Here is a 13730-nt window from a genome sequence, read left to right as displayed (position 1 = left end):
AAGAAATGGTCTGCATTTCCAACGTATCAGAATTCTGTGTTCCGATAGTAAAAGTCTTGATTCCATTTTCTTTTAGTGACTGTGCTGGTCCTCTGACATCATCTCCTGATCTTCCACCACTGAACACATACAGATATTGAGGGACTGATTCTGGGCCTCTGCCTCCAACAGAAGCCGCAAAGACATTGTCCCTGACAAACTCAAGTGCTTTGCCCATATTCAGGGGTCTCCCCAATTTATGCCTCATTGTTCTGATGGAATTTAGAACATCGCTCTTGGATGAGTAGGAATTCAAGTAGAAATTGGCAGTGGCATCACGGCTGTATTGAACTACAGCGACTTGGTCTCTGTTCTCACCAAGATTTAAGCTTTCAACAACTTTTATGACAAAGCCCCGTATCGCTTCAAAGCCATTCCGTGAGTCATCTGATCCATCAATAAGAAATACTACATCATGTCTCTTAGAATCTGTAACAAACACAAATCATTTACAGCAATGTAAATTTGATTTGTCTTTGGGTAACAAACAGTTAGTGTGAGAGTCTTGAAATAAATCCCTGCTTCACACCACTTAATCTCAATTTAGGCTAAAAGTTAAAATAGTGAAATCTTACCCTTTGCAGCAGCGGTTTGCTCTTCATGGTGGGATGCCCCTCTTAACAACGACATCACAGCCTGTTTAACAGTAGGGAGCTCCTCATAATCAGTAATAGAGAGTGCATAATTGGGCTCATGAGATATTGTCTGCAGCTCAAGGGTGTCAGCATCACTTGTTCCAATGACAATCGGAATGACACCACTCTCCTTGAGTACTTTGACCGGAGCTCTTATGTCATCTCCAGCTCTTCCACCACTCAGTAATATTAGTATCTGTGGTGCTCCCTCAAGGAGTCTACTTCCTGAGTCGGTAGTAAATACATAGTCCTTCACATATTCAAGAGCTGCTCCAATGTTGTGAGGAAAGCCTCCTTTGGGAATGAGGCTTCTTACTGCATCAAGGACATCATCCTCTGTTGTGTAACGTCTCAAGTTAAAACTGATCTCTGCCGTATCACTGTACTGGACCACAGCCACATGATCTTTGTTTGCATCAATGTTTAGGTCCTCCACTATTCTCTGCACAAAATCTCTTATATCTTGGAACTTTCGTTGAGAATCATCAGAACCATCAAGCAAAAAAACAACATCTCTTCCATTGGGATCTGTAATAATTCAGGCATTCAGACAATGTGATGTTAAAATTTGTGATGAAATGTGTTTTGGTCCTGCAAATGTTAAGTTTCCCTTGGTGCAAAACTTGCATTGCTTTATTGGTAGATCATTTTTGCCCAAGCAATCCACATCACTAGAACAGCAATGCAGTCTTGTTTGTTTAAATTCTTTGTGCTTCAAGAACACAGTAAGGAAGACCTAAAACACCTATCCTGACATAAATGCAAAGCTAGGTTTGCTAATCTGGGTTTTTGTTATTAGTGAAATAGTTCAACAATGGTGGAAAAACTAAGATTATTTGAAAAATTATACTATGAGGCTGGTGTAAAGAGTAATGTATAACTTCAGGTCTATGTCATTCTGATAATGCATGAAGCTGTTTAATCAGCATACAACATGAAGGAATTACCATCTTACCATATAATGCTTGGTTGATAGCAGTCGTTTCACCCGTCTTGTAAGCAGTAAATATTTGTTGTTCAATATCTGATAGATCACTGGAGTCCGCTGCCAAAAATGCAAGACTAGGGTCCTGAGAAATAGACTGCATCTCTAGGGTATCTGCATTCCTTGTTCCCACCACAAATACCATCACACCAATTCCTTTTAAGTCTTCAACAGCATTTCTGACATCATCACTGGACCGTCCACCAGTTAAAAGAACCAAAATCTGAGGGACACCCTGTTGGTGTCTACTTCCAGAAGAGGCTGTGAAAACATTATCCTTGACATACTGGAGGGCTGCACCAGTATTAAGGGGTCTGCCTCCTTTGTGCCTTAGACTTTGCACATTGTCAGCGACATCCTGTTGTGTGTTGTATGTGTTCAGAAAAAATGCAACTGAGGGTTCTTTAGCGTACTGCACCACTGAAACACGATCTTTGTTCTCATCCACATTGAGTTTCTCCACCATGCTCTCAACAAATCCAAGAATTGCCTCAAAGTTGTTTTGCATGTCATCAGATGAATCGAGTAAAAATACAATGTCATGTGGAATTAATTCAGTTTGATCTGGGGAAACTTAGACAAAAATAAGGATGATGCATAGTCAGGATTAACATCAGGCATTTAGATAGATAGATAGATAGATAGATAGATAGATAGATAGATAGATAGCCTTACCAAGAGCATTCTGTAGTTTGAGTCTTGGCTGTTGTCGAGGTACTCTTTTCACATATGACACAAGTTGTTGATGAATACTCCCAACATCATCAAACCGAAGCACAGAGAAAGCATAAGAAGGGTTATGTGCAATCATTTGTTGCTCTAGTATGTCTGCATTTCTTGTTCCCACACAGAAGGGAACAACTCTTTCCTGTTTTAGAGCTGCAGCGGCATTTGCAACATCATCTTGTGATCTTCCTCCACTTAACAGAATTAGTATCTGAGGGACACCTTCTTGATTGCGACTCCCCGAGGGACCAGCAAAAGCATTGCTCCTCACATAGTCGAGTGCTGCCCCAGTGTTGAGGGGTCTGCCCCCTTTATGGTTTATCTGCTGGAGAGCAGCAAGAACATCTCGCTTTTCTGTGTAGGAGTTCAAACTGAAATGTGTCTGTTGGTCACTGCTGTATTGGACAAGAGAAACACGGTCTTTGTTCTCACCAACACTTAGAGTGTCTACCACTCTTTGGACAAAACTTTTCATTGCCGGGAACTCATTTTGTGTGTCATCCGAACCGTCCAATAGGAAAACTAAGTCTCTTTGAGGAGACTCTAATTCAACTAGAAAGGAATAGGAAAACCTGTTTAAGAATCAGACATACAGTATAGTACATGAGCTGAAATATTTCATTGTAAAATCCTGACACATTTGGATTAGAAATGCAGCGGTATTCAAGATGTTAATTGAAAGAATATTTAGGAAGACTTGAAGAACAGATGATTGAGAAACGTGAAAAGTAAATACAAAACAGGGAGCGTTTTCCTCTTTCAAGGATGAAAGATTAAGAGAGCTGAAGGTGAACTAGTTTCCTACATTAAATACGCAGTCAATGATTTTGATATCATTGGCTCAAGAAAGAGCTTGATAAAAGAGTAAAATGATGTTTACTGAAGTGAGACTGTCATGAGAAGACTCTTAAGGCTATAAAGAATGAAAGCCAAACAAGGAACACTGTCTGGAGCCAGTGAAGACCGTTTGAGAAATATGAAACTGATCACCTCAGGTTCATCATAAGATGATGCAGTTTCATCACAATTCAAACTATGGAAGATCGAATGAACTAAAACGAAAGCAAGGATTCAGCTGAATTTCAAGTATCGATGAATGACACGTCTTACCTACAAGAGTTGGCGGCTCAATTTGTATTTCTGCCTGGACAAATGCAGCTAACTCTGGCTGAATTGACAAAAGTTCCCCAAAGACAGGCAGGTTGAAAAGAAATCTTGGGGAGAAGGCCATTTTTTGAAGCTCCTTCTGATCTGAGTTTTTCATGCCAATAGCAAAAGACAGCACACCGAGTTCTTTTAAATCTAACGCAGCTCCCGAGACATCATCGCTGGATTTTCCACCGGTCAATAAAAACAGAATCTGAGGGACTCCCTCCATGTGTCTACTCCCCGATGAAGCTGTGAAAACATTGTCTCGCACATATTTCAGGGCAGCCCCAGTGTTCCGAGATCTTCCACTTTTATGGCGCAGACTTCGTACAGCATAGATAATTGCCTTTTTGGATCTGTGTGAATTTAAGTTGAAGTAAACGTTGGTATCATCACTATACTGTACAACTGCCACTCGAACCTTATCTTCATCAATGTCCAGCTCATCTGCCATTCTTCTGATGAACTCCCGCACAGCTGGAAGTCCATTCCTTGATTCATTTGACCCATCAAAGAGAAACACTATGTCCCTCTTATAGCTTCCTGTTTCAATAAGGTGATATATAGATAGAGAGAGAATTTACTAACTGAGCGTTCCAGACATCAATACACTCATGCCTGTTTCTCCACATGAGCAAGTTATAATCTCGGAGGAATAAAACCGAGCAAAAAAGGAAAGAAGAGCAATTGCTCTAAATGTTGTTGCAAGCAGAAATGGTAAAGAACCTCTTTTTATCAAAAAGATGTTCCAAAAAAATATGTTCATCATCTTCAACATTGTATTTGAGATTTTGGAAAGCGGCATAGAGTAGGGATACAGTATTAGAAAAGTTAAGATACAGAGAACAGAGGGGTTTTAGATAAAATATTTCATAGGAAACAGAATCATCAATGTCATGCAACAAAAACCTGGCAAAAATGTCACTGTTTACCAAGATACCATGAATCGTTTGATGCTAGGAATGCATTTGAAATATTCTTGATAGGAAAGAGAAAATAATTGATTTGTGAGACGAATAATGATTGAATGTACTTGTTGAATTCTTACCTACTAAATCAGAGATTCCAGTCAGAGATTCTTCAGTGCCTTTGTTTATGTTCAGTGTAGTTAAAACTTGTGATTGGATTGAGGGCAAATCAGAGTAATCAGTGACCATGAATGTGAAATCAGGTTTGAAGGCAATCTTTTCCAACTCTGAAAGATTTGCTTCCCCAACTCCGACAACCACCGGCACAATTTCATGCTCTTTGAGTGCCAATGCTGGGCTCATTACATTATCAGTGGATGGTTTAGCACTTAGAAGAATTAAGATCTGGGGCACTCCTTCTAGTCTTCTACTGCCCGTGGAGGAGGTGAAGACACTGTGCCTCACAAACTGGAGAGCTCGTCCAGTATTAAGTCGCCTTCCACCTTTGTGCCTTAAGTTATCAATGGCTTTTATAACATCAGTGTTTGATTTGTGTGAATTGAGCTCAAAATAGACTTCAGGGTTATCAGCAAACTGAACCACAGAAACTCTGTCTTGGCTCTCACTGACAGAGAGGCTCTCCACTATGCTTTTAACAAAGAGTTTCATCACAGGGAATCCATCTCTTGTGTTATCAGAGCCATCCAGCAGGAACACAATATCTCTTTTTACACCATTGCTTTGTACTAAGACACAACAAATAAGACACTGTTATTCCAATAAAGAGCCACCATTATTAACAAAAGTGTTGTTTTTCTTGCAGCATGTTTAAGACATCAATAACAAAAGAGATTCTCTTACCGACTCGTAAGACTTCAGTTAGCTGTTCCTTTGGAAGGCTCACATAGCTGTTCAGTCTTTGTGGTACGGTGCTGAGTTCACTGAATTCCTTCACATTGAAGGCAAAGGAAGGGTTGTGTGAAATGTCCTGAATCTGCCTTGGGTCTGCATCCTTGACTCCAACACCAAACGGTATGACTCCCCCTGTCTTCAATTCACCAGCAGGATCCTTCACATTATCCCTGGACCTGCCTCCAGCCAAAATGATCAGGAACTGAGGAACACTCTGGGAAGCCCGGCTGCCATAATTTTCAGACAAGATAGTATCTTTCATGAATTTTAGAGCAGATCCTGTGTTTAGACTGCGCCCACCAGCCGGTTGCATTCCGTTTACAGCTCTTATCACTTCATCTTTGGTCTTGTAACTGTTGAGGTAGAAGCTTGGAGTTGCTCTCTCACTGTGTTGAACCACTGAGACTCGCACCTTGTCCAACCCAATATCAAGTGGTTCAATTACTTTAATAATAAAATCCTTGATGTAGGCAAAATCTGCTCGAACATTATCTGTGCCATCAATGAGGAAGGCAACATCCCTTTCAGTGCCAGTGACAATATCTGGAGGAAACAAAACATGAATTAATGGCAAACTTTGAAACGTTCATTTTAATCATAGAAAAAGAGTCTTTCAAAACGTACCATCTCCCCCAGGGAATGTTGATGTTGTCACATCTGTATCTCCAACCACTGTTATTAACTTTGGCATGATTTGTTCAGCCATAGCTGGTAAATTTGAGAATGTCCGATCATGGTAGGCCAAATCTGGAACGAAGGCAACTGTTCTCAGTAGATCAGCATCTGCTTGACCAGAGCTGACTGTGAAGGTCAAAACCCCAGCCAATGCCAACTTATCAGCTACAGATTTGACTTCATCCTGGGCGGGACCAGCTGTGATCAGAACTAACACCTGCTGAACTCTCTGCCTCCTGCGTGACCCGGTTGATGGCTGGAACATGTTGGTAAGGGCATAATCTAAGGCAGCTCCTGTATTTAAAACTGAGCCTCCAGTGAGCCTGAGTTGGGATAATTTATCCACAACTTCTTGTCTGTTGCTGTAGCTGTTCAGATAAAATTCAATTCTTGGACTTTCGGCAAACTGCAGGAGACCAATCTGGACCCTGTCTGGACGTACATCCAGCTGGTTGACCACGTTGATGATGAAGTCTCTCACATAAGGAAAGTTACTACCAATGTAGTTTGAGCCATCCACAAGGAAGACGATGTCCCGGACCACTTTTTGAGTTTGCACAGTTGTTATCTCCACCACTAATGCAAAGAAAACCACAACAACAACAAAATTATCCTCTGTTAATATTTACACTTTCCAATACATGAGACTTACAAAGTTAAAGGATGTCCATTGAAACAAATGTGTGTAATTGTTAAAATCTTTATGGTTTTGGTAACCAGATCCTTACTGCAAACTGCAAACTGTCATCTTAAGTAATTTGCTACAACAGATATACAGTATGTACAAGAATGCTGCTATTGGTGTGACGTTACTGGTAGAAACATGATGAGAATAAAAACTATGACTCAGTTTTACGTCCAAGTTTAACACCCAGGAAAGGTGTTAACATTTAGCCAAGCAATAAAACAAGTTGGTGTAAGCTTGAACTACTTTCAGCAAGCCTGTTGGGACTGAATAAAAACACTGGAACTGCAACACACCAGTGAATGCATCCAACCTACCCTCTACATTGTGATGCTGTGGTAGCCCTCAAGCAATTTAACCCCTGATTAAAAGAAGTATGTGAATACATTATTCAAGACTTTATAATTGTATTTTCTTGTCCACAACAAGGAAGATTATTTTTTGAGGCTGGTGATGCCATGATCACTGGACAGTCTGTGAATGTCACCTTTTAAATGCAGTTTGAGCACCACATACTTGCTAAAGATGCTAATAATTATCATGCTTACAGTGTGCATCTTAAATTGCTTGAGATTGTAATTTGGAAAGAGGTTCCTTTGCATATGAAGGAGCCATCTTGTGCCAAATGTATGCATGTAAACCAACAGATTGAATCTTAGCATTGAGGGGCATCATCCTTTATGAGTGCTTTTAGAAGTACATTTTCTGATTTATCCATTTTGTGCAAGTTTAGCAGCCACATATTTAAAGTAAGTTTTCTTTTAACTATCATTTAAGTATTTTTATTCCCTATTTGTTGTTTTGGCATCTTAGAAACTTTTAAACTTACAGATCAAACTGAACTTCCCTGGATATATTTATCATTTCACATATTTCATTGGACATTTTACTACCAGAATGTATTAAATCCATTGAATGATCAAAATGATCAGTCTATTCATTCACATCGACTCTTCAAATGTATTTAAAGTATTACCTGGCTCAGTGGGTACTTCAGTCACCACCACTCCAGCTAGGGTTGTGAGGGCATCAACAATTGCTCCTGGGCTGCGCTGCAGTGCACGGAAGTCTCTCAGCATAAACACAATGCTGTCAGAAAAGGCAATCTTATTCAGCTCCTGCTCATCAGCTGCCCTGGAGCCTGCAGCTAGTGTCAGTACGCCCATTCTCTTAAGGTTATTAGCTGGTTCATCGACACTGTCACTGGACTTTTTACTGGTCATCAACAGTAAAACCTGTGGCACACCCTGTTGTATACGACTGCCCTTGTCAGCTCGCAGCATGTTCGTCCGAACAAAGTCCAATGCTGCTCCCATCTTAACAGTCTGTCCAGGTCTAGGTTTGATGTTTCCCAAAGCCCCAATTAATGACTCCTTGGTGCTATGGGTGTTGAGATCCATCTCCAGTCGAGGGACATTGCCGAATTGCGCCACACCCACTTGAACTTCATCGGGACCAATTGGCATGGCCTCGACAAACCGTCTGATGAACTCACGCACAGCGCTGATGACTGTTGAACCCATTGTACTGTCGATGAGGAAAATTATGTCTCTTTTTTCAACAGCCAATACTGAAGAGAAAAGAAAAGAAAAAACCTTCAGAAAAAAACAAACAAATACAAAATGTCATGACAATAAACCTAAGAGTTGTAGAATCTAGTAAAGCCGATCAGAGATAGTTTAAGACTTGTGATTAAACTAAGATTAACTGATTAGAAAAAGAAAGATATCTGGTGTGATGCCCCAGTAGGGTCATCAGATAACGTTTTCATTGCATTGTTGTCATGGTGATTGTTTGGAGGTGTGTCTCTAACCTGTGATCTCATTGCAGCTCACTACTTAGAGTAGCTTGAAGTTACTTAAGCTCCTGCAGTCTCACACACTCACTGCTCTGACCTTCTCCACAGGCATACTGCATTTCATTTGAGAATGTTAGACCTACACACATGCTTACTCCACTCATGCACAATACACACTACTGACTTTACTGACTTCCACACCTCATACTGTAAATTAATTTGGTCTAATTGGAGTTAATAAAGAGTTTATCTAATTTGGTCTAATCTGGTTGAATAAAGAATTATTGAAACTTTAACTTGGTGTTGTCTCCCCTTTTTGTTGTGACTTCCTGAGCCGGGTCTTGACACTGGTCACAACAAGCACTCAAGATTTCAAGAGCCACTGCTTTAAATTGCATCAATTAAGTTTAAATATCTATAGTATTGCTATTATTTATCATACGATTTCTAATAAAAGTACATTGCACGTTAGAAACTACCCTGAGAGCTTCATTACAATGTAGGGTCTTTATGGTGGTCTTAATTATGCTACTGTATGTTGAATGAAACAAAACTGAAATAAATCCAAATAATGCCAAATGGTGGCCTAATGATTCACACTATAAAGCATCTTTTGCACTCTGTTGTTTTGTTTTGCTTATGTTGTCAAGAAATTAATTCTCCAAATGAAGTAATCATTACCAGACTTAATAGACACATAATATAAAGCTGTTTTTCGTCTTTTAAAAAAATCCATGATGTAAATACATTTGCACATATGGACAAAACTATGTGTGACAATGTATCAATTGTATGTAAATAACTAGACATGTTTGTTATGTCTTTAAAAATAGTTAATTTTTGAGTAAAAAAGCAAAAACTTAAAATTATATGAATAACTTTGAATTTGAATTTCCCTCGGGATCAATAAAGTATCTATCTATCTATCCAGCTATCTATCTATCTATCTAACTAAAACAGCTGCTATCAGGAAGTGATGAAAAACTGATGTCAATACATTTACATTTTTGTGTGTTATATAATACAAGACCAAGATGAAGAAGATTTGAGTATTTACCTTTAAGGAATTTTTACGGCTCTATTCATTTTTAGAGCAGAACACAAGAGCCGATCTATTTCCTGTGTATTTACCACCTGTGTTAAAAGCCTATGGCTTAGCATAACTTACCTGCAGATTTTTTCACATTCATTGTAAGCACACAGCTAAAATGCCCCACCAACATTTGCAGAAAAGTTACATACCTTCTGTGAACTCAGTGTGAACTACAATGGTGCGCTGGACCACCCCGTTAATGTAAGTGTTCAGCAGGTCACCCACACTTGACATTTCTCTGAAATCAGGGGCCGATAAGACAAAACTTTTATCTGTTGAAACAGCCTCCAAATCTTCAGTGGCAGAGTCACCAATCGCCAAGCTGAGTGTGAAAACGCCCGCCCTCTTAAGGGCCCGGTCACCTGCACCAGTATCATCAGTGGCCGGCCCAGCACTGATAATCAACAGTATCTGCGGCACACCATCCTCTGCCCTGCCCCCTGCTGTTGAGCTCAAAAGGCTTGCAGCCACTTCTTCCAAGGCAGCCCCCAGGTTAGACTCATCACCTCCTGAGTAGGTGAGGCCCTTCACAGCGTCCAGGAGTGATGATTTTCTCTCATAGCTATTTAGATAGAACTTTATCACTGGGTCGGTGTTGTACAAGGCCAAGGCTACCCGAACAGTGTCCCTGCCCACATCAAGGCCCTCAATGATTTGCACAACAAAATCCCGCACAAAGGGGAAGTTTGCTGCTCCAACGTTCTCTGATCCGTCAATTAAGAGAACTAGGTCAGCTGAATCTTGTGCTTTAAGGAGAGAGAGAGAGAAAATAAACAAAATGGAACTTGTGAAAGCGTTAACACTGTGAGAAAGAGACTGAGAAAACTTGTGCTAGCAAACACTGCATGAGTCAGGTGACATTCAAAGTGAACAAATGAATAACAACATTACAAAACACATCATACTGCATGTAGGCTGAACCAGGGAGGGTTCCAATAGTGAGCGAACTGATAAATATTTTCTATAGTTGTGATATACTGTATCACCCATCAGACAAGATTAAGCTTCATCCTGATGTTAAAAGTATTACTTGAATGAAACCTAAGCAATGATGGAAGAATCATTCAGCTAAATGTTCATGCCTTTTAAATTTAGGTCATGACGATGAAGTTTATAAAGGGCCAAATTCTGTTTCAATAAACAAAAATGTTTTACACCTTCAGAGAAAAGGTAAAACTATGACAAAATGAAAATCATAAAGGACTTAGAGTTATTTTCAGTGTTGCAAAATGTTTTAATTTTTTTTTGTTAAAATAAAAAATGAATTATAAAAAATTAAACTGATAGATAAACAGTACGTTTAATATTTCTGAAGGAAACTGATTTTTTTTTAAGCGTAGGAACTAAGAGGATAATTATAATTGATCACATTTAGTTACAAATTGATTCTGTAACAATTATTAGTAAGTATTAAATTGATTTATGAGTATACAAAAGTACAGAAACATCCAGACTTGGCAGGATGCATTTTGAATATTGAGAATAACATTTACTCAGTAAAATTAAAAGCTATCATGAGGACAAACTGTGACAACTATTGCAAGTCAAAAGTACAAAACTTTGTTGAAGAAGTTCTGAACTGAAGCTGTTTTACCAATATACCTTTAAAAACTGGTCTAATTAATTTGTGGGATATGACTCTCAAAATAACTCCACTGAGTTCAGCCTTCCCATGCAGACTCTTGTTATGGACCTCAGATCAAGTGACCAGTCATGAACCTGAGGGCTATCCTTGGTGCCCACGCGTTAACAGTACTTCAGAATATCTTACATGTGATGTAATGCCAAGTGATTTGCCAGATTTTAATTCAAATCATATTAATTTTGCACTATTTATACTTGTAGTTTAATGTTCTATGAAGTTTTACAGTTACCATAATTCCTTGACATCCACACATGTATGAAATATTCTCAAAGTACTATTTTCTGCAGGTCAAAGATGAGTCCAAACAGGTTCATCACTGTTTCAAATACATTATATTGCACATGTTTAACACAAATAGACATTGTGACTGATAAAGACATACATTCAAAAGGCAAGACACATAAGCAGTGGTGCACGGTTAGCTATTGTTAAAGGCTTTTTGTTTTGGCTTTGAGATGTTTAAAGGGCATCCCAGAAACCATGATCTTTTCCATCGATTTCTAAAGATATGTGGTTGATCTGAGTGGTGATTGTACTTCTTGATTTTATAGTGCAACTGTTTCTATATGTAATCTCATAGCTGTGCCTAATTCTAACAAGTGTTATCTGTAATGGGGTCTTCAGTAGTGACTGAGGATGTTGCTGTATGCCAACTATGAACTCAAATCCCTGCCAAATAAAATAAAACAAATGGTACAGCTGAAGTATCTTTCTTTTCAATCCATTCTCCATGTTTTTGTTCTGGCTTCCCACAAGCATATATCTTTCTTTGCTTTATTTCAACTATTTATGACTAACACCCTGATCTTTATCATAATATGATGTGAAAAAAATAACATGCATATCTTGTTGTGACTTTATAAGCATTAAGGGGATATTAAATGTGGTAAGACAAAACAAGTGGTGTTAATTTTTGCAGGTGGGTAGTGAAAGGTTATTGTGGTTAAAAGTACTTGATTGTGTTAATTATAAAATCAAGTTACAACCACAGAAGCAGCAGCTTCTTACTGCACATGTAGACTATTAGTATGGTAGTGAAACTGGTCCCATTTCATTACCTGTCCCTCCTCCAGCCACAGGGGCCTCATTTGCCACAGGAGCCCCCCCTGACCGGGTCACTGCACCACAAAGCCCCACTACTAAATCTTGGATTATATCACGCAACCTCAGGAAAGTGTCTACATTGAGAACATGAGTTTCATGGGGTTGGCTAGCCATCTCCCTGAGCTCAAAGTCCACTGCATCCTGAACTCCGACTGCAAACATCTCCACGCCTGCCAGCCGCAGCACCTGAGCTGGCTCAGCCACGTCATCCTGGGAGCGACCGTCTGTCAAAACCACCACCACCTGGGCCACTCCGTCAACAGCGCGGCTGCCCGAGGCAGTGGTCAAGTGTGTACGGATAAGGAAATCCAAGCCCAGGCCGGTCCGTGTTCCCCCACCACGGTACGACATAGTCTTGATGTGTGCCAGGACTCCCTGTGCTGTGGGGTAGCTGTTCAGCTGGAACTCGGTTTCAGGCCTGTTACTGTACTGCACAAGGGCGAATTTAAACCTGTCCCCTCCAGCTTGGTGTAGTGCTTTTGTCAAATTGTAAAGAAAATGTCGGACATGCTCAAAGTTCTCCTCTCCAATACTCCAGGATGAATCCACTAGAAAGTATATATCAGCTGCCAACCCTTGGGCACAGTCTTCAGAGGAATGCGTTTGGAGGACAGAAGTGAAGACCAGTGAAAAGATGCTTGGTGTTTGGTTCCACAGTAATGTTTCAGTGCCAAATACTAACACCATTGCACAACTGACTTGTTTAGGAAAGTCTGATAGCATATTTCTGCGTTGTTTATCAGAGGCATCTGACTGGACTTGAACTCTTAAGGACCCTATTCTATTATTTGGACCAACGTAGGGATACATAGTTTGTGTTTGGATTTTAAAATATATTTACATTCATTTTAAATAGCAAATATACCAACAGTGTTTCTTTGTGTTTAGTTTTTGCAATTACTTTAAAAAATTCAAATTCCCTCATATTCCTTTCTCACATTCTATATGAGCAGGTGTTAATATATCTTATTTTAATGGAAATTCAAAAATGAAAAGTTTTTCTCCTCTAGGTTGAAAAAACATTTAAAACAGCAACATCTGCATAATTGGAACGCTGTGCTGACGGAAGCTGAGGTTAACTTGGTTCGACTTACCTTCCTGAGCCTGGAGGTTGGGGAGGAGTCCTACAAAGAGGACACCCAGGAGGGCACATAACGGTAACAACCGTGGCCTCCTCATCTTCAATCACCAGCACAGCAAAGGGGGAACCTGTAAAACAAGAAACAATGTGACGTAATTATGCACCAGCGAACACATGAAGGAGCCCAATCCTGTTATCAAGACCTTCCCATTACAAGCCCATTCAAATCACAACTTGGCAAATGTGCCAGATTGGACTTTTGCCAAATGCGTTATCGTGCTGTAAGAATCCTTTT

The 13730-nt window shown here is 39.7% G+C and overlaps 2 protein-coding genes across 5 annotated transcripts in view; both read right to left on the bottom strand.

Moving 5' to 3' along the window:
• LOC109983488 (collagen alpha-3(VI) chain) overlaps positions 1-13730 on the bottom strand; it is a 117110-nt gene that overhangs the window by 94014 nt on the left and 9366 nt on the right. For 2 of the 4 annotated variants that reach the window (XM_029277215.2, XM_065961889.1), the window contains exons 1-5: positions 12309-12720; positions 9755-10351; positions 7691-8284; positions 5979-6605; positions 5304-5897 (exon numbers count right to left, since the gene is read on the bottom strand). In XM_029277215.2, coding sequence (XP_029133048.2) covers positions 5304-5897; positions 5979-6605; positions 7691-8284; positions 9755-10351; positions 12309-12705 — 2809 coding nt within the window. In that variant the 5' untranslated portion in view covers positions 12706-12720. Of the gene's footprint in view, positions 1-5303; positions 5898-5978; positions 6606-7690; positions 8285-9754; positions 10352-12308; positions 12721-13448; positions 13564-13730 lie in introns of those variants that run through there. The other 2 variants (XM_065961890.1, XM_065961891.1) reach the window with 2 other exon arrangements.
• Positions 2945-4108, bottom strand: LOC136181250 (collagen alpha-1(XII) chain-like; the record flags this gene model as incomplete). Its single annotated transcript, XM_065961892.1, has 1 exon — positions 2945-4108. A coding segment is annotated over one exon (690 nt), but the record flags the coding sequence as incomplete, so codon positions are not given.

The sequence above is a fragment of the Labrus bergylta genome, chromosome 13 (assembly GCF_963930695.1).
Source record: "Labrus bergylta chromosome 13, fLabBer1.1, whole genome shotgun sequence".
Lineage (NCBI taxonomy): Eukaryota > Metazoa > Chordata > Actinopteri > Labriformes > Labridae > Labrus > Labrus bergylta.
The sequence above is the reverse complement of the archived record's forward strand: the minus strand, read 5'-3'. Positions and strand labels throughout refer to the sequence as shown.